This window comes from Nannobrachium achirus (genome assembly GCF_963921795.1).
Source record: "Nannobrachium achirus genome assembly, chromosome: 6".
Taxonomy (NCBI): Eukaryota; Metazoa; Chordata; class Actinopteri; order Myctophiformes; family Myctophidae; genus Nannobrachium; species Nannobrachium achirus.
Window position 1 is genome coordinate 16,448,150 of NC_137815.1, and position 20,978 is coordinate 16,469,127.

General features: G+C 46.2%; 1 protein-coding gene across 1 annotated transcript; it reads right to left on the reverse strand.

Moving 5' to 3' along the window:
• Positions 1-934: 934 nt before the first annotated feature.
• LOC308287304 (cytochrome P450 2J6-like) lies at positions 935-20,915 on the reverse strand (the record flags this gene model as incomplete). The annotated part of the gene is made up of 9 exons (XM_080728426.1): positions 20,698-20,915; positions 15,323-15,488; positions 12,781-12,930; positions 11,924-12,084; positions 10,865-11,041; positions 3,442-3,583; positions 2,529-2,716; positions 1,663-1,804; positions 935-1,119 (listed from the first exon to the last, which is right to left on the reverse strand). The coding sequence occupies exons 1-9, from the start codon at positions 20,911-20,913 to the stop codon at positions 935-937; spliced, it is 1,527 nt and encodes a 508-aa protein (XP_080584552.1). The 5' UTR covers positions 20,914-20,915.
• Positions 20,916-20,978: the final 63 nt, after the last annotated feature.

Here is a 20,978-nt window from a genome sequence, read left to right on the forward strand (position 1 = left end):
CCAATGCATTCCCTATGGAAGATTCATGGTTTCATGCCTCAAGCGAGCCTCTTGGCTTAAATCAAGCTTGATTTAAGGGGTACCATTAACTTTAAAGGAATAATAATAATAATAATGATCATAATAATCAGCTTTAAGTATAGCATGTTAGGGGTCAAACTAGGGTTTTTTCATGATTTGTTTTGCACAAAAACAATCCTTGGGCTAAAAACGTCCATAGCCACTTTTCCAGGTAATTGTGGGGCTGTTTCTAGCCCAAGAAGTGTTTTTCGTGCAAAACAAATGCTTGCTCATAATCATGAAAAAACCCTAGTTCTCTATTTTGACTAATTTGAATTCTTTTCAAATATACTTTCTACTTTTACTCAAGTGACATTCCGAATACAGGCCTTTTACTTGTAACAGAGTATATTTACATGATGGTTTTGCTACTTTTATTTCAGTCAATAGTCCTTCTTCCCCCGCTGCTCATCAACCATTCCAATTCAAACAAGTCACTACAGTATATAAAAATATAAAGCGCTATGTCTTTATCAACCTATATGGTATAGACATCAAAGGGGGCTTGAGCCCCTGCCCTTTTACCCGTCTGTAAAAAGTGCCCTCTCCAGACCATGAATGCAGTTTTTACTATGGTGAAAGAAATGCAAATGTCCTCTTTCCATGCCATATAAGGCAGCATTTAAGAGAATTGCCTTGTCAAAACTCTCCTGAACTTGAATGCAGCATCTTATGTTGAAAGAATTGCCCACTCTGTGTAGAAATCCATCCTGTACGCCACCTCTCCAGTATTGCCTTTATTATGCTTAGTTTAGTGTGGTATCAAGTACCGAAAATAGCCGACCTCTGCTATTTTCAATATTTTCACCAAAAGGCCCTTTTAGAAATGTCAGCCCCTGCCTCTCTAACATTCTCTGCACGTCCCTGCATGGAATCACTGGTGGTGACGTAGGCTGGCACAGATGTTGTAGTGGATGGGGGCCAGGGTGAGCCCAAAGTGGCATTCCAGCGTGGGCTTCACCCCGGCAGGCATGGAGAACCTGAACCTCTGCATGAGGGAGGAGAAGAACAGAAACAGCTCCATCCTGGCCAGGTTCTCTCCCAGACACACCCGCTTACCTGCAAAACAACAAGGGTCAACGTATATGACGTGAGAACACGTTTCCTTTAGTATTGTGAAGGTTAGTGCCAGAGCTAGAGCCAGAAAACAAAAACAATAAGCAAATTAGAGAATTAAGGGCAGTCCACACTGTCTCCGACCACCGTTCTTTTAGTCGGAAAGACGTGCAGCTTTCCAAACTCAAATTCGGGGTAATGATTTTCAGACGGTGTGAGTGACGTCATTTTGTAGTTGAACCGGAACTTTCCGACGAAATGTTTGGTGGTCGGAGAACGTAAGACTACTGACAGTAAGACAGTAAGCCTCACATTAATCGTCATTAATCGTGAATCGTCACATTACTGTTTATTTTTTCTTCAAAAAGTAAAGCCCTGCTTCACCATACAAGACCGTCGCACAAAGCACACAACGCACAAAATGATCAATACAAAACGAACGTTTTGGACATGGTTTCCAGAATAGTTAACTGATGTTCCTCCTAAATAATGTGATAATAACAACAACATAATGATGATGAGTGTTTAACTGATGTTCCTCCTTACCAGCAGAGAAGGGGAGGAAGGCTGCTGGTCTCACAAAGCTGCCGTCCTCACTCAGGAAGTGTCCAGGGTTGAAGGTGAAGGGCGTGGCCCATTCATGAGGGTCAAACAGCACTGAGGTCAGATTGGGGATTATTGTCACTCCCTGTTCATTGGACAGGGATTACATTAAAAGGCATTAGAAAGTACAAGAGCTTGTAGACCGGCTATTTTTGGCAAAGACATGGTAGAGAGTGAAAACAAAAAAAGACTATCAAGTACATTATTTACATTTTACCAATATAAGATATTTAAGACAAGTGGTACCAGATATGCAGCTTGGCAAATTAAAGATGAATTGATCCCAGTGCATGACGGAGGACAATTTTCACGATAAATTAAATATCCACGAAACGATTATTGAAGCAACTACAGAAAAACAAGCCCAAAGTCGCTTAAAATAAGCAGACTGGCAACACTGAACCACCTATACTGGAAACCTAACCTGGGACTACAGTTGTGCACAGAAGTGATTTTTTCTTTTTTGGTGAAAGGGCCTTTCTGTGTGGAGTTTGCATGTTCTCCCCGTGACCCCTATAGGGTAGCTACCCTAACAAAAACATGCAGTAATCCTGGTCTCTCTACTGCCTCCCCCTGGCCAGCCGGGGCGCCTGATGGAGAGGAAAGGAACTGAAACCGGAGAAATCCCCCCTGTGCAGGTGAAAAGAAACAACTTGGACTACTCATGCATAGAAGGAAGCCTGAGGTCAGTCCGTTGTCTCCCCAGAAACAGCAGAGGGAGAGCAGAGCCCAGGATTACATAGGCAATTGGAACTGGGTGAAAAAATGGGTTACAAAATTAATGTATTGCATGGTTTAGAGAAAGAGACCTTGGGGACGGTGTAGCCTCCCAACTGGACGTCCCTGGTGGTCATATGAGGTAAACTGAGGGGAACTATGTTGGCCATCCTCTGGATCTCATGGATGACGGCGCTGGTGTAGGGTAGAGCAGTCTGGTCTGCCATGCAGGGCAGTCTGGACCATCCAATCACCCTGTCTATCTCCTCCTGGACCTTCTCTGTGCAACAGGGAGTGATGGGGTGAGAATTACCTCATTCTGTTTAGGTAAATTAACACATTTCAAAATGATGACTTTTAGCACATTCCGTTTACATTTGAGTAATGTTGCTTCATGTACAGCCAAAGACTGGAATGCGTGGTGCTTTCGGCAAGCCCCAGGGCACCGTGGCCCGTGTGCGCATTGGTGATCATGTCTGTGCGTACTAAGGCCTTGAACAAGGAGCATATCATCGAGGCTCTCCGCAGAGCCAAGTTCGAGTTCCCCGGACGCCAGATGATCCACATCTCCAAGAAGTATGGCTTCACAATGATTTACTGTCCTAAATCTTGTCAGAAGCCCTGTTTAGCTTAAGGGCCATTTACACCTAGCACTATTGGCCAGCTCCATATATGGAGATGTCTTGGCCATTATATGGAGCTAGTGTGACATAAGGTGTGACGCATGGACGGACGGACAGACAGACATGATCTGCAGGTTCATACAAAATGCGACCTACGGTCGTAATGAGAGGGGAAATCACATAAAACATGATGGGAAGAGTTCACACTATAACAAAGATAATGGTGAACAATACATTTATAGTTATTATCATAGTTATATACCTCTACATCTGACCTCATGGAGTGATATGCATAAAGCTGACCGGTTGCGATACGCTGTATAAACTACTATATGAGGCCACTGACATAAACTACTAAAATGAAGGACACCCATGATCTTACCCTGAATCTCAGGGTACTTGGCCATGTAGAGGAGGCTCCAGCGAAGGGTGGAGGATGTGGTTTCTGTGCCAGCCGCAAACAGATTAAAGCAACAAATCACCAGGTTCTCCTCGTCAAACGTTGAGTCCACATCCCCTTTACTCTGATAAAGTAAATATATAATATTTAATAATACAATATCAAGAGAAATCACAGTTCTCATTGATGGGACATTGAAGTTCTTCTCAGAAATGCACATGGTTTACTGTCAATATTCCAGGATGACCTCCCACTTGGGTAATGACGCCCCCTGGCGATCATTCAGAGAAACTACTTCAGCTCCCATACTAACGTAGGTAGGAAGGGCCTGTCACTCAAACCGGAGTGACCCGCCTCCAGGCTATATAAGCCCCCGGAGGCGGAAGTAACATCCTCTTTTCACTCTCTGCGATATCACATTCAGATAAGTTGAAACTCAGCCTTTGTATTATTATTATTCGCGCATTAGCCTAAAGCGGTGGCATTGGAGTCGCCCACCGGCGAGTGTTGAATTAACCCGTACTTAAGAATACTTATTCTTGTCCCGTCCTAAAACGACGGTTATTTCCTTCTATAACAAAGGATTATTACTGCTTGTTCAGGCCTCCGCCGAAGCAAGCGTGGCATAGCATTAGCCGTTAGCTTGTTAGCTCGTCTGCTATTTGTTAACGTTAGCTACACTGCTTACCGCTTGTTCAGGCCCTGCCCGAATCAAGCGTGGCCTAGCCTTAGCCGTTAGCTTGTTAGCTCGTCTGCTTCTTGTTAACTCTATCTACAGTGCTTCGCCATGGATCCTCTGGCCTTCCTGCCGAGGCAATGTCCAGGCTGTCCAGGACTCATCGACGGACAGGATCTTCACCATCTCTGTGTCGGCTGCATGGGCGTTGCACACGCCTTCTCTGCACTGAGTCCTCAGGGGAGAGCAGGACCCTTCTGTGACTTCTGCGTGGCCTACGACCACGATGTACTGGTACACCGGTTCTACCTAGCCAGGGCAGGCCTCGGGGCCTGCGCTCCACCAGGTGGGTCCACTGCTCTCAACCCCACAGCCCAGTCTTTCCTTCCCCAGGCGGCCCGCACCGTTGGTCAAGGTGCGGCGCTGCCTTCCGGAGATCCGTTTGGCAAACAGCGCGCCATTCCAAGTCAAGATGGCGCCGTGCTACATGAGACACCGCCTGCCGCGCAACCGACCGCAGCTAGCTCCACTGTCACTGGAGCTGGCGGGTCTGGTGAAGTCGCCGCTAAGAAGGCGACCAAGAAGGCTAACATCCCTCCGGTAGCCTTTTCCCCTTCGGGCGCGGTGCCCAAAAAGAAACGCTCGGATGTGACCGTCGGGGACGTTCCCCTCAACGTTAGCATCACCAAAACAGTCCAGACTTTCAGGCGAGAGTCGGACCTGAGCTCCTGTCAGAGCGAGGGTTCTGGTTCTGAATACTCTGGATACACGGCCGAGGAGGAGGAGGACTCCGTCGAGGACGATGGTTCTCGACTCACGGTCACAGTGAAAGGTAAGGCCCCTGCGGCTCCAGCACGTCAACTGGACGCCGCAGGGAGCTCCCAGTCCTCCTCAGGCACCACTGCCCCTCCACCCGCCAGTCAAGCGGGTGAAGCGGGAGCAGAGGACGTCGATTCTGCAGCAGAAATGCTGGATCATCTCACGGTCTACATGAGAGCTCTTGCCAGAGTTGGAGAGGAGTTGCCACCTCCTCTCCCCTCTGAAGAGGCCGAGGATGATGACGAAATGCCCGGGCAGGAGCCTTCGGTTCCCGCCCCGTATGTCCTCTCCAGGCTGCCGCTGGTGAAAGGTTTCACCAAGGCCCTCCATTCCTCATGGAAGACACACAAAGACCCCAGGAAGCTGCCTTTTTCTGTGTTGGATTTGGTTGGCGGTGCGGAGGCAGGCATGTCCACCTGCCCTAACCTGGACCACCTGTTGGCACAATCCTTTCTGGGTTCCGTCAGACCCCAGTACAAGGATGTAGGCACGGCTAAAAACGGGCCGTTTGTCGGTCCCGTCGGCACCAACCCGCCGGGGTTCACTGTCCTGGAGGACAAGCTGCAGTCGGACAGGGCTCGTAACGCCTACCGGTCCGCTGCTCTGGCTGCTAAGGACCTTAATCTTATCCAGCTCTTGCTAGCTTCCACCAAAGACCTGGTCAAAGGTCTGCCCACGGGGGAGCACACTGCGGAGCTAAACACCCTATTCGACATCATGCTGAAGGTCAATTGGCATGCGGTCAAGTGGATGGGCAGGTCCATGGATTATAACCTCCAAGCTGAGAGAGCCCGCTGGCTCGACTATGTCGACCTCGAGCCTAAGAGGGACGTGGGCGAGAAGCCTGTGGGTCCTCGCGGGGAGATGTATAAATCCCTCATCAACATGGAGAACAGTCCCACCACCCTCATGGGCGGCGGTTTGGAGCTGCTGCAGGGCAGAGTCACGTTCTTTAAGGCTGCTAAGGACATTGTCGAGTCCACCACAGTGCCACAGGAAGAACCGCAGCAAGCTAGGAGGGCGTCCCGCTCCTCCCGCGTCAAGGAAAGGGGCCGCTCTGCTTCTTTTAAGAAGCACTCGTCTTCCTCCAGGGGAGCCTCTGCAGCCAGGGCGCCTGACAGGCCCCGCAGCAAGGTTGTGGTTCCCGAGCGCGCTCAGCCGCGCCGCCCGTCCAAGGATGGCAGGCAGCAGTCTTCCTACCGCGGTGGCCGCGGTAGGGGACAGCGCAAATGACACTCGGAAGAGGGGGATTGTGCTGGGGCGGGGGTCCGAGGTGTCTCTCGGTCCCCCTCCCCCCAAACGAGGGCGTTTTTCGGTACCCCGTGTCGGGGAAATGAAAATGTTGAATTTGATGCCTCCTGTGTCGGCAATAAATATGTTGAAAGAGCAAAGTCTGTCTCTGTCCAACTCTCTCGCACTAGCACAGACGACCCCATCGTGCATGCCTCCTGTAGTAATGATGAAGTCCTGTCAGGACTCGATAATCAATCACAGGTTTTATCTGCAACCAGTAATGTTATTGTCAAACAATTATGTGGTTCCTCAAGCGCGCGAGTGGGATATCCCTCGCGTCGACAATATGACTCCTTTATGCATGCCTCCTGTAAGAATGATGGAGTCCCGTCAGGACTCTTTAATCAGTCACAGGTTTTATCAGCAACCAGTAATGTTAACGTCAAACAATTATGTGGTTCCTCATGCGCGCGAGTGGATTTTCCCTCGCGTGAGCGATGCTATGAATTTAACCTTGAGTCAGAAATTCTGTCGGCCTACTATGAGCCCGGGTCAAGGGACAAGCATAAAGGCCTTAGAGCAGGTATTAAACGTAAAAGTTCCTCTCCTGTCAGGGGAGAATGCTTTAGTTGTGGGCGAGTCTGTTTATCAGTCGAATCGCTTTGCTCTTCCTGTTGCTCTATCGAGCGAAAACCGAACGCTTCCGGTTTCACCGGATACGGATTCGCTAGCTCCCCGCTTCCGGTCCGGCCGCAAAAAAGCTCCGCTAGTCAAGCGGTACAATCAGAAGGTGTTCCCGCCTTGCGGCCTATTGAACCCCTGCGCTCCGCATCCGGGTGTTCCGGATACGGATACGCAGGTTCCCCACTTCCGGTCCCGCCGCAAAATAGCTCCGCTAGTCAAGCGGTACAACCAGAAGGTGTTTCCGCCATGCGGCCTATTGAACCCTTGCGCTCCGCATCCGGTCGTTCCGGATACGGATACGCAGGTTCCCCACTTCCGGTCCGGCCGCCAAAAAGCTCCGCCGTCACGGAAGCACAGTGGTGGGGTTTCTCTCGCTCAAAACACGCTAGCACGCTGCGCGCGCCAGTGGAAGTTATGCAACCCGAGCCATTGGGTATTTCGAACGATAACCAGAGGTTACAGGTTACAGTTCGCAGACATACCCCCGCTTTCGAGCAGGGTTATTCATACCAGGGCGCGTGGTTTAAAAGCAAATCTTTTGAGAGAAGAGATCAGCTCCTTGCTAAGCAAGGGTGCTATAGTGGAGCTGGACAGGACCCAATCCCGCATGGGATTTTGGAGCCGTTATTTCCTGGTGCCCAAAAAGGGGGGGGCTACGTCCCATCCTGGACCTAAAGGCACTAAACGTGTACCTGAAGAAATACGTTTTCAGGATGCTAACTGTACCCACCATGTTACGGTCGGTCAGGCAAGGGGATTTCCACTGTTCAGTGGATCTGAAGGATGCTTATCAGCACGTCCAGATTTATCCCCCACACAGGAAATTCCTACGGTTCGCCTTCGAGGGTCGCCTGTACGAGTACACAGTACTCCCTTTCGGTCTGTCACTGAGCCCGAGGGTTTTCGTGAAAGTGACCGAAGCAGCCATCGCCCCGCTGAGACAGCAGGGCGTCAGGTTGGCGACGTACATCGACGATTGGATGATTTCAGCGAGCTCCGCCCACGAAGTGGCGCGTCACACACAAGTGGTTTTGGCTCACCTGAATGCCTTAGGTTTCATAGTCAACCACGGCAAGAGCATGCTGACTCCAGCAAGTCGTCTTACATTCATTGGGGTCCTTCTGGACTCATCCGACATGTCGGCCCGTCTCTCAGAGGAGAGGGTGGACAGGTTTCGGGAATGTCTCGACTCCTTTCAAGTGGGCCAGGAGGTCACTTACAGGAGTTGCATGGTACTGACGGGAATGATGGCTTCCGCAGTACATCTGTTGCGTTGGGGCAGGTTTCATATGAGACCTTTTCAAAGATGGATGTTATCCCTCGGGATCCCGCCCTCCTTGAAGTACAAGAAGGTTACGGTTTCCCCTTCCTGCGCGATCGCCCTGTCTCCGTGGCTGGTGGAGGGGTTCCTCACCAGCGGAGTCTCGATTGGCGAGGTGGTTTCCCGCAAGTCGATCACGACAGACGCCAGTCTCAGTGGATGGGGAGCCACTTTCGAGGGGCGCACAGCGCAGGGGCTTTGGCCTCTGGAGATGAGGGGTCGTCACATCAACTATTTGGAGTTGATGGCTATACTCCTGGCGCTCAAGCATTTCGAGCCTTGGATTTTGCATTGTCACGTCCTGGTCAGGACAGACAATACGACGGCCATGTTTTATGTCAACAAACAGGGGGGCCTGTCGTCGTTGCCACTGGACCGTCTGGCTCGAGAATTGACGGTTTGGTGCTTGTCGCGCCTCAAGTCGATCAGGGCCTTACACGTCCCAGGTCTCCTCAACAGCGGAGCAGATCTCCTGTCCAGGGGAGGTTCTCGCTACGAGGATTGGTCTCTCCACCCCAGGGTGGCGAACCAGATTTTTCGCAAGTTCGGTCAGCCAGTGGCGGACCTGTTTGCGTCAGCGGAGAATACGAAGTGTCCGTTGTTCTTCGCAGTGAAGGGCAGTCCTCCCTTGGGGTTGGACGCCTTAGCGCACACGTGGCCGAGAGGTCTACTGTACGCGTTTCCCCCCTTCGACTTAATCCGACCCACTCTGGAGAGAGTCAGGAGGTTCGGTCTGGAGATGCTCCTGGTGGCTCCCTACAAGGGCACGTGGAGGTCGGCGATCGCCCCTCTCCTTTGCGAACCGGGTTGGCAGCTGCCTCAGTGCAGGGATCTGTTGAGTCAGGCCAGGGGGGAGATCTTCCACCAAGACCTGCAGGTCCTAGACCTGTGGGTTTGGCACGTGAAAGGTTAAACCTGCTGGCGGCTGGTTTTTCTTCTGAAGTGGTGGCTACCATTCAGAGTGCTAAGGCGCCTTCTACGAGGGCGTCTTATGATGGAAGGTGGAATGCCTTTGAGGACTGGTGTGAGTCGCGTGTTCCACCGGTGGTGGCCCATGTGGCGTCAGCCCAGGAAATTCTGGAATTTATGCAGGACCGCTTGAGAAGTGGTCTTGCATTTTCTACCCTTAGGGGGTATTTGGCGGCTATTAATGCCTGTCACCTGGGGGTGGCGGGCAAGGCACCTTCTAAAGTCCCGGAGGTCATCAAGTTCATGCAAGGAGTTGAACGTTTGAGGCCGGTGACTAGGTCTTTGTTCCCAGTTTGGGATCTGCAGGTGGTTCTAGGGGGCCTATGTCGGGCTCCCTTTGAGCCGCTTGTAGGGATGCCTTTGAAACTTTTGAGTTTCAAGACGGCTCTTTTGCTGGCTTTGGCCACGGCTAAAAGAGTTGGTGACCTGCAAGCTCTCTCGGTGTCTGCGGAGTGCATGCAGTTTATGAACAATGATCTCAAGGTGTTGCTCAAGCCTCATCTTAAGTTTGTTCCTAAGAACATGGTGGTTCCTAAGGAGCCTGTTGTTCTTCTGGCTTTTCATCCTCCTCCGTTTGTCTCGGTGGAGGATGAACGGCTGAATTGCCTTTGTCCTGTCAGGGCATTGAAGGCCTACTGTGACAGGACTGCTGGTTCTAGAGCTTCTTCTCAGCTCTTCGTGGAAATGGGCAATGTTCTTGTCAGAAAGCCGGTGTCTAGACCCACTCTTTCGAGGTGGATCGTGGATGCTATTAGGCTGGCTTACTCTAGTGCGGGTGTGGAAGTGCCGGCGGCACTTAAAGCCCATAGCACTAGAGGTGTGGCTACTTCGTGGGCACTGGCAAAGGGAGTCTCCGTTCAGGAGATTTGTGTTTCGGCGAATTGGTCTTCGCCTTCTACCTTTGCAGCCTACTATCACCTGGATATCGAATCCTCTTCGCTAGCGCATTCGGTTCTGGGTGCAGTTGCCTCCTCTACGTCATAGAGGAGTCGGATCTTCCCCTCCCACAGGTGGGCATGTAGCCACCTGGGGTATTTTGGGGGGACCCTGTGTTTTCCTTATATAGTGTGTCTTACTTATAAGGCGGACTTGTCCTTTTCATTTAGTTGAATGAGGCGGACTTCGGTCTGTCAGGGTCTCTCCTTATTTTCTCATGCCTTCACACCCAGGTCCGGTGGGCCTGGGACCTTCTGGGTGATGGGTCACGCCCGTTTGGGCTGTGCTCACCCATATGAGGGGTGTGTGGGGGTATGAGAGTAGGTTGTGGCTTAGAGGGGAGTTTAAGAATCCCAAGTGGGAGGTCATCCTGGAATATTGACAGTAAACGGTAGGTTCCGTACGGAACCATTGTTTCTTAGATATGGAAGGATGACCTCCCACGTAATGCCCCTCTGTTTCACTGAATGTGGCAGAGAGTGGTATTAAGAGGATGTTACTTCCGCCTCCGGGGGCTTATATAGCCTGGAGGCGGGTCACTCCGGTTTGAGTGACAGGCCCTTCCTACCTACGTTAGTACGGGAGCTGAAGTAGTTTCTCTGAATGATCGCCAGGGGGCGTCATTACCCAAGTGGGAGGTCATCCTTCCATATCTAAGTAAACAATGGTTCCGTACGGAACCTACCGTTCTTCATTATAGGATAATATAGTCCTGGCTCAACACATTAGGTTCAGGTCAATGTGACATGATGTCAGGTGTCAGTCACCTTGGTAATCTCGGTCAGGTAGCAGTCGATGTAGTCTCTGGGATTCATGGGATCGCAGCTCTTTTTGTGCTCTTGAATCTCTTCTCTTATCAAGTCCTTCACTTCATTCCAGATGTGCAGTATGGTGTTATGTGGCCCTGGTAAATGCCTCATCAGCGTAGGAAAGGAGTTGTACAGCTGCATAATTATTATGGAGAATGAAATGTAATATTTAAGCGTCATTGGACCAGGCCAGGGATTTTGTCATTTTAGGGGCAAGGCCACTTTTTCGAGGGCACAAAGGCCAAATGCCAGGGCAGGAAGGCCATCAAATAAGGACTGAAAGATTTCAGTCCATGAGATAATTTTATTTAAAGGAGTAGTTCACCCCCAAAATGACTTTTTTTCTATTGATTATTCTCGCCATGGAGACTTGAGTTCAATAATATTTGTTCTTATTTGTCACATTCCTAAGACAAAAAAATATATAGATTTTTGTCAATTTACCCCCATTGATCAATGGGGGTACATTATTGTTATCAAATTATTGTCTCAGGAATGCAACAAAAACTCAAGTCTTCATAGCATGAGTAATCAATATAAAAAAAAGTAATTTTGGGGGTGAACTACTCCTTTAAGGGTCAAGGATGATTTTCGATGTAATACCGTATGTATGACTATCGGCAGTGAAATTGGTATTTACAATCTGATCCATGCGCAGCCCTGCACAAATCAAAGATACTGGATTTGGTTTAAAAATGGACACTGGTGTCTACATGACAAGAACGAGACACATGTTCTGTCTACATGTTGACAAGACAGAGATAGAAAATGGTACAGTCAGCTGGGGCATTAAGGCCACTGTGGCCTCAGGTCATGCCATTATTTGGAGGGGCACAAGTCCAAACTGAGGGGCAACTTTTGAAACATTGTGACATACATTGTACTTAACTGTACATACATACTGTACATACCTGCACACATACATAGCCTACTGTACATGCATACAGGCAATCATGACAATAATATTGCATGATGATGAATTACGGTATAGTATTGAGCAGAGTATGTGGAACATACCTGAGCCCAAATAGAGCCATGTAACTGAAGAGCACGGTCAAACTTCCCAATCAAATTATTCAGCTTCTCATCGGTGTATTCAAAGCGATGTCCAAACACCAGGGAGCAGATAATGTTGGAGACAACATTTTGGAAGGCAAAGTGGGGCTGAAAGGGCCTGCCTGAACAAAGCAAATATATTGTATTGTTTTAAATGTGTCCATTGTATGGGTTTAAGTCAGGGTATGGCAACTGTCACGCTCTAGTGTTCACATTTAACCTCAAATTCAGTTATTTTATGCATAATGGGCCCGATTCATCAATCTGGTCGTAAATATAGTGCAAATAAAGTGACTAAATCTGGCTTATACATTATTTCTGTCTTACCTTCAAAATCCCAGACAAAAAAATATTGTTGAATCTGACCCCTAACTTGGGAATTGTCCTAAAGGTATAAATATGGGTGTAATTTGGCCGTAAAGTGCTTGATAAATCGGGCCCATTGTCCCAAACTCTGAATTGTTTTAGCAGATGAATCAGATTTCCTTGCAATCGATGCCTGTCCACCTACCAGTGTATAATTTACATAAGCGTTTTATTGTTTGAAACCATTGATTTATTGTATAAACAGGCCAACATTTTCATACTCATACTCTTTTCGGCCCCAAACAAATAGTGAAAGTAGTAATTCTACAGGCTCTCAATGCATCGCCAAGCGACACGTTGTAGCCTGTAGATCAACTATTTTCACACATTTTAGAAACAGGGCTTAACCTATTTTTGCCACCCCCCATTTCTTTTTGAAATTACGCCTTTAAGTGTTCCTTTAAGAATGAAGCAGTGTGTTGATTGACACGTGACGTGTATTCAGTGTTTACCTTGGTGCTCAGAGAAGTGCTTGGCTAAATGTGTGAATTCATCCAGGACCGCTGGTTCCAGGGATTTCTTGCCGACTCCAAAGTATTTGAGAGTGGAAAGAGCAAAACGCCTCTGCTGTTTCCACAAATGTCCACTGCAGAACAATAAACCTGTGTGAGACATCCTCTTTAGCTGCACAAAACCATAGCAAAAGTACAAACAAACCTGGACATTTAAAAAAGGTATTTTCCATTGCCATAATATGTAATAAACATGGCTGACACTTATATACTTAATATTGTGATTGTTATGAATTTTAATTTCCTTCATAAGACCATACAGTATTATTATCTTACTATAAATGCGAGAAATCTCTGTGAGTATACGTATGTATGTATGTGCCCCGCGTATCTCGAGAACCGTTCGTCCCACCGGCTTCAGATTCGGCACGCGCGTTCCCCGCCGTGGCACGGAGTGCAGTGCCGGGCCTCGGCCCGATGCACGGTTTTCCCGAACCGGCGCGAAACGTTCGGAATCTCCGTATGCGGAGATGATTGTTGACATCGGGCTGTTTCTGAGGAAACCGGCGCGAGCGCTGACTCATTGTGACATCACATCATAAAAGGCTCTGACATCACGTACACCACATGAGTCAACAATATGGGCATAAAAGGGACACAGACAGACGGGTATGCGCTGATGTCCGCTAGGCAATAACCGAACAACGGGTAAGATGGGTATTGCCTATATCTCTATATATGGGCATAAATGGACACATGCAAACAGATAAATGGGGTTTGCGTTACAGAGTGGGGCATTCATTCCCTATTTACATAATTCCCGAGTAGGCCGGTCCCCGACTCCCCGACTAGACGATTGGCCACCCGTAGGGCAGAGATCTCCATATATGGGCATAAAAGGGACACAGACAGACAGAGGGCAGAGATCTCCATATTTGGGCATAAAAGGGACACAGACAGACACATACAGAGATCTCCATATATGGGCATAAAATGGACGCAGACAGACAGATATCTCCACGTACACCACATGAGTCAACAATATGGGCATAAAAGGGACACAGACAGACGGGTATGCGCTGATGTCCGCTAGGCAATAATCGAACAACGGGTATGATGGGTATTGCCTATATCTCTATATATGGGCATAAATGGACACATGCAAACAGATGAATGGGGGTTTGCGTTAAAGAGTGGGGCATTCATTCCCGATTCATTCCCGAGTAGGCCGGTCCCCGACTAGAAGATTGGCCACCCGAAGGGCAGAGATCTCCATATATGGGCATAAAAGGGACACAGACAGACACATACAGAGATCTCCATATATGGGCATAAAATGGACGCAGACAGACAGATATCTCCATATATGGGCATGATATCTTCATATATATTGGCATAAATGGACACAGGCAAACAGATGGTCAAAACGGGTCCTACGACAACAGGTATAATGGGGTTTGCATTAAAGGGTGGGGCATTCGTTCCCTATTTACATCGTTCCTGAGTAGGCCGGCACCCGACTAGACGCTTGGCCGCCCGAAGGGCAGAGATCGCTATGTATGGGCATTAAAGGGACTACAGACAGACAGATACAGAGATCTCCAAATATGGGCATAAATGGACACAGGCAAACAGATGGACAAAACAGGTCGTATGACAACAGGTATAATGGGGTTTGCATTAAAGGGTGGGGCATTCATTCCCTATTTACTGTACATCGTTCCCGAGTAGGCCAGTCCTCGAATAGACGCTCGGCCGCCCGTCAGGCAGATACAGGGATCTCCATATATGAGTCACAGTCAACCTTATTTACAGAGAGTATGTTTGGCCTTTCTCACAAGTAATATCTGTATTAGGAATTGGATTTAGAGACATTTACCGTTATACATTGTATACATTTGAAAACTTGTGAAATGGGACATTCTGCATAGTGAGCATTTTCTACTTTTGGTAGGCTACTTTAAGTACATTTTTATTCCAATTCTTTTGCACTTTTACAAAGTAAATTCGGAATTCCAGACTTTTAATTGTAACAGAATGTTCAACATTGCAGTATTGAAACTTTTACTGAAGTAAAATCATCGGTTCGAAGTGGAGTGGTGAATTTCAGCAGCTATACCCTGCGTGTGTGTGTGTGTGTGTGTGTGTGTGTGTGTGTGTGTGTGTGTGTGTGTGTGTGTGTGTGTGTGTGTGTGTGTGTGTGTGTGTGTGTGTGTGTGTGTGTGTGTGTGTGTGTGTGTGTGTGTGTGTGTGTGTGTGCGCATGCACATGTGTCTAGGCTGCGCAACAGTGGTCTTCTCAATTTGTTCCTGTTTTTAGAGTTTAAAAATCCGGCCAGGCACAGTTGCACTAATGAAACATAACTCTCGGCCACAGACCCTAGGCTGCGCAGCAGTGCCCTTCTGGTCACCCAGCGGTATTGCAGCAGTTCATGCTCACGGGGACAGGGAGACACACAAAGCTAAAGGTTGGGAGCGCTGTTCACCGCTCCAAAAAAGTGAGTACTTTTTCCAGCACTGGGTTAGAGTGTCTGTTCTCTCACCTTTATGGTTGCATATGTCCTCCCCCTCCAGAGGCAGGAATGGCCGATCTGCCACGCAGTCCGCCTGGGTTACCAGAGCCTCTTTGACCGCCTTGAAGCCATTCAACACCACTGTCCAGCTCTGGCCCAATCTCATGCTGTACACATCACCATACTTCTCTGACAGCTGGGAGGGGTTTTGGCAAAAGTGATTCAACAATTTAATTTGTCACTACCAAAATGTTTGCCAGGTTGAAAGCCATGCAGCTTAAAGGGGAAACCCACTCATTTTGAACCACCAATTCAATGTATTCTCTATGCAAACCAGCTTTTAAAATTTCCAAGCTGGAAAAAAAGCTTGGAATTTTTTAAGGCTGGTTTGCATAGAGAATACATTGAATTACCAAGCAAACCATTAGCTTGGCTTCTCTCAGTGTGAATGCAGCATTAGAGCTGTAGATATGGTTCAATGTTGAAAATGAGTGGTATTCCCCTTTAAGAGACGGTCTAAAACAAGCATGAGACATTATTTTGCAATTTACAATTCAGCAGATGCTCTTGGAATCTAGGCTCATATGTAAATCAACAACCTATCAGTGTAAAACAGTATAATTTCAACCAAAAACCTTTCACACTATATGGATGCCAGTAGTCTGGTAGGAAGATAGGCCTCCCGCGCACCAGAGAGATATATTTTTCTAACCTACCTTTTTAGAATCCTTAAGGTGTCTAGTTAATGAATTTTGATGTTCCCAGATCCAATTATTGTCCCATATATGTTTTTTTTAACCATATGTTGTGTTCGTCCTGGATTTTTGGCTGTGAAAACGAATAACTTTAAATCAACATAGCTCCTGAACCATACATCCGACAGAAACCATTCACCCCATTTTATGTTCGTCCTTGCAAGATGAATTGATTGATATGAAGATTTGCCATGGTTCCATCATGTTTAGTGCATTAAAACCCAAATAAACACAAAAAAAGTTAAAATTCGCCTAAACTGGATCACAACAACTCCTCCCCCATGCACCCAAATGATATATTTTTTCTAACATTTGCATTTTTACAATCTTCAAGATGTGTAGTAAACAAATGTTGATGTTCCCCACATGAAATATTGACACATGTATGTTTATTCTGGCATAGTGTTTGTTATAGTGAATCTTTGCAAATGTAAAAAAGAGAATGTAAATTCTACATAAGGTCTTAACTATACATTATTCTGAGACAAATGTCCAATTTGTCTGTTTCATTTCGGCATGAGGCATTAAGGGAGATGGCTAGTGACATAATATGTACATTTATGGATCATCAATACTCAAATAAATGCTAAAATGCAAACAATTCAATAGGCGGATTTACATAAGGTCTTAACTATACATTTTTCTGAGACAAATGTCCAATTTGTCTGTTTCATTTTTGCATGAGGCATTGAGGGAGATGGCTAGTGATGGATCATCAATACTCAAACTAAAATGCAGACAATTCAATAGGCGGAATTGGGCCAGAGGACATAGGCATTTTCTTTCTTCAAATTGTTAATATGAATGCTTTGCTTTAGGTGCTTGATACACACATCCCATCCTCAATTCAAAATAGTGCCAGGTTTTAATTTTGCCTACAGTCTTGGATATCTGCAAACAATATCAAATATACGTGACATCTTAATTAAATGATATGCATACGTGGCGGAGAGAGTCGCAGACCCAGCCTTGAAGCCTCAAAGGTCTAGTATCTCCCTTGTTCCATAGATATAGCTCTTTGGAGCAATGGTTAAGATATTGGACTTAAGCGTGGGAGGCCCAGGTTTGAAGCCCGGGTGGGGCGGCACAATGGTGCCGTGTCCCGGATCGGTCTTCCCCATAGGAGGAGGTCTAAAGGGGGGTCATTGTGGCGGAGAGAGTCGCAGCCCCAGCCTTGAAGCCTCAAAAGTCTAGTATCTCCCTTGTTCCATAGGGATATCCCTTTGGAGCGATGGTTAAGATATTGGACTTCGCGTGCGAGGCCCGGGTTCGAACCCAGGGTTACACATAGACAAATTACCCTATCTTGTTCTATTTTGGCATGACATGTCATGCCAAAATACCATTTCATACCAAGATTTGATTCTAGACAACCTCAGGTTTCCAATGAAGCCAACCTTGCCATGCAGGTAAATGCCTAATGATTCAAAGATAGACAACATTTTGGTAAGGGATAAACGGCCATCACCAATTTCCAAATGGACAATCGAGCTTTCACCTCGATTTATGTGAACGGAAATGTGTGAAAGCCTTCCCTGTACTGACATGCCAAATTTAGGACAATCCCATGCAGTGTTGGGTAAGAACCATGCCGTTTTTTAATCCAGTAAAATATGTAAAAATGTATATCTGTTTTAGACCACATACATTAACTACTGTAGTGTCTTTATAGGGGCAACATAGCTGAATAGTTGGGGAGCCCGCCTGGGGAACCAGAGCCCCTGGTTGTCCCAGGTTCGATTCCAGGCAAGGGTAGCAATGTCGATGTGTGTGGAGGAAAATATCTATCTATCTATCTATCTATATAGACAACTGCACTGCCTCTCACCTCAACACAATTAAAAGCACATTTCTAAAGCACATTTAACATGACCAGGTCACCCAAAGTGCTGTACAATTAAAAACAATAATAGAAAAGACATAACAATGCAATATAAATAGCATAGAATATCAAAATAAACAAAAGCAAAACATTAGCATCAGTAAAGGAAGATCATGGACTGCCAGTCTCAGCTAAAGATCAGGCAGGTCTTTAATACAGACTGCAGCTCTGATGTGTAGGGGCAAGCTATTACAGAGCCTGAGGGGCCCCAGGCTGTCCTGCATAGACCACAGTAGTGTATCTTTTGACCGCTGTACTACATCTATAGACCACTGTACTACATCTATAGACCACTGTAATACATTTGTAGACCACTGTTGTGATCTGTAGACCATTCTAGTGCAACTGTGTGTTGTATTCTGTTTACCACATTAGTGCATCTGTAGACTACTCAAATGCATCTGTTGACCAATGTAGTGTCTGTAGATGTAGTACAGTGGTCAACAGATGCACTACTGTGGTCTATGCAGGACAGCCTAGGGCCCCAGGCCCTGTAGCAGCTTGCCCTACAGGCCACGGTATTTCATCTGTACGTGACTTTAGCACATCTGCAGACCAATATTGTGATATATAGACCACTCTATTGAATCTATAAACCACTTTAGCTCAACTGCAGACCACTATCTGTTGATCACATTAGTGCATCTGTAGACTACTCGAGTGCATCTGTAAACCACTTGAATGCATCTGTAGACCAATGTAGTGTCTATAGATGTAGTACAGTGGTCAACAGATGCACTACTGTGATCTATGCAGGACAGCCTCGGGCCCCAAGGCTCTGTAACAGCTTGCCCCTACACATCAGAGCTGCCCAGTCGACTGATATTTTATCTTTATTAAAGACCTCCCTGGCAGTCCATGATTTTCCTTTACATGCTAATGTTTTGCTTTTGGTATTCATTGGTATTTTATGCTAGGCTAATGTCTATTTATACTGCATTGTTATGTTTTTTTTTTTACTGTACAGCATATGGATGACCTGGTCAATGTGGTCATGTTAAATGTGCTTTTAATTGAGTTGAGATGCAGTGCAGTGGTCTATATAGATAGATAGATAGATACCTATTTTCTTCCACACAGATCAACATTGCTACCCTTGCCTGGAATCGAACCTGGGACAACCATTCAGCTATGCCGCCCCTGTAAAGAAAGTACAGTAGTTAATGTATGTGTTCATAAACAGATTTACAATAGGCATAAATTACATATTTGTACGGAATACAAAAAACTGCATGGTTCTTACCCAACACAGCATTAGATTGTCCTAAATTTGGCATGTATGTACAGGGGAGGCCTTCACACGTTTCCATTCACATGAATCTACGCGAAAGCTCAAGGGTCCTTTTGAAAATTGGTGATGGCCGTTTATCCCTTGCCAAAATGTTGTCTATCTTTGAATCATTAGGCATTACCCCCCCTGCCAGACAAGGTAGCATGACAAGGTTGGTTCCATTGGAAACCTGAGGTTGTCTAGAATCAAATCTTGGCATGAAATGGTATTTTGGCATGACATGTCATGCCAAAATAAAACAAAATAGGGTAATTTGTCTATGCATATCATTAATTAAGACATGTATATTTTAAATGTTTGCAGATATCCAAGACTGTAGGCAAAATTAAAACCTAGCACTATATTTTGAATTGGCGATGGGATATGTGTATCAAGCACCTAAAGCATTCATATTTATAACATTTTTTTTTTTTATGAAAAAATAAACAAACTCCTTCATTTGTATTGGTAAATGTCCTCTGTCCCAATTCCGCCTATTGAATTGTCTGCATTTTAGGATTTATTTGAGTATTGATGATCCATAAATGTACATATTATGTCACTAGCCATCTCCCTCAATGCCTCATGCCAAAATGAAACAGACCACTTGGACATTTGTCTCAGAAAAATGTATAGTTAAGACCTTATGTAAATCCGCCTATTGAATTGTCTGCATTTTAGCATTTATTTGAGCATTGATGATCCATACATGTACATATTATGTCACTAGCCATCTCCCTTAATGCCTCATGCCAAAATGAAACGGACAAATTGGACATTTGTCTCAGAATAATGTATAGTTAAGACCTTATGTAGATTTTACATTCTCTTTTTTGCATTTGCAAAGATTCACTATAGCAAACACTATGCCAGAATAAACATACATGTGTCAATATTTCAAGTGGGGAACATCAACATTTGTTTACTACACATCTTGAAGATTGTAAAAATGCAAATGTTAGAAAAAATATATCATTTGGGTGCATGGGGGAGGAGTTGTTGTGATCCAGTTTAGGCGAATTTTGACTTTTTGTTGTGTTTATCTGGGTTTTAATGCACTAAACATGATGGAACCATGGCAAATCTTCATATCAATCAATTCATCTTGCAAAGACGAACATAACATGGGGTGAATGGTTTCTGTCGGATGTATGGTTCAGGAGCTATGTTGATTTAAAGTCATTCGTTTTCACAGCCAAAAATCCAGGACGGACACAACATATGGTTAAAAAAAACATATATGGGACAATAATTGGATCTGGGAACATCAAAATTCATTAACTAGACACCTTAAAGATTCTAAAAAGGTAGGTTAGAAAAATATATCTCTCGGGTGCGCGGGAGGCCTATCTTCCTACCAGACTACAGGTTCAAATGAAGCTGGTGGTTAGTCTACACAACATGCTGGTAAGCACATGCAATGACCAGTGGATACTTCAAGTAGCTTGTTATTATGACTAAATTGTACACAGCTGACATGAATTCTCAGTCACTATACCTCAGTCAGACTCATGTGGGCCCTGCTAAAGTCAACAGTGAATATGTTCCCAACGAAAGGCAACATCCTGGGCCCCGGAGGGAAGCTACCGGTCCGGCGGTTCTTGAAAAAGTCTCCTAATATCAAGAAGACGATGAAGAAAACGAGCAGAGGCAGAATGTCTGCCCTGTGCCACATGGACCACACAGATACAGCAGAGTTTGAATCCATCTTCATAGAATGTATAGGCTCCTCTGCCCTGTTTTGCCTTCTGTCAACTGATCCGCCTTAGGTAATCAACA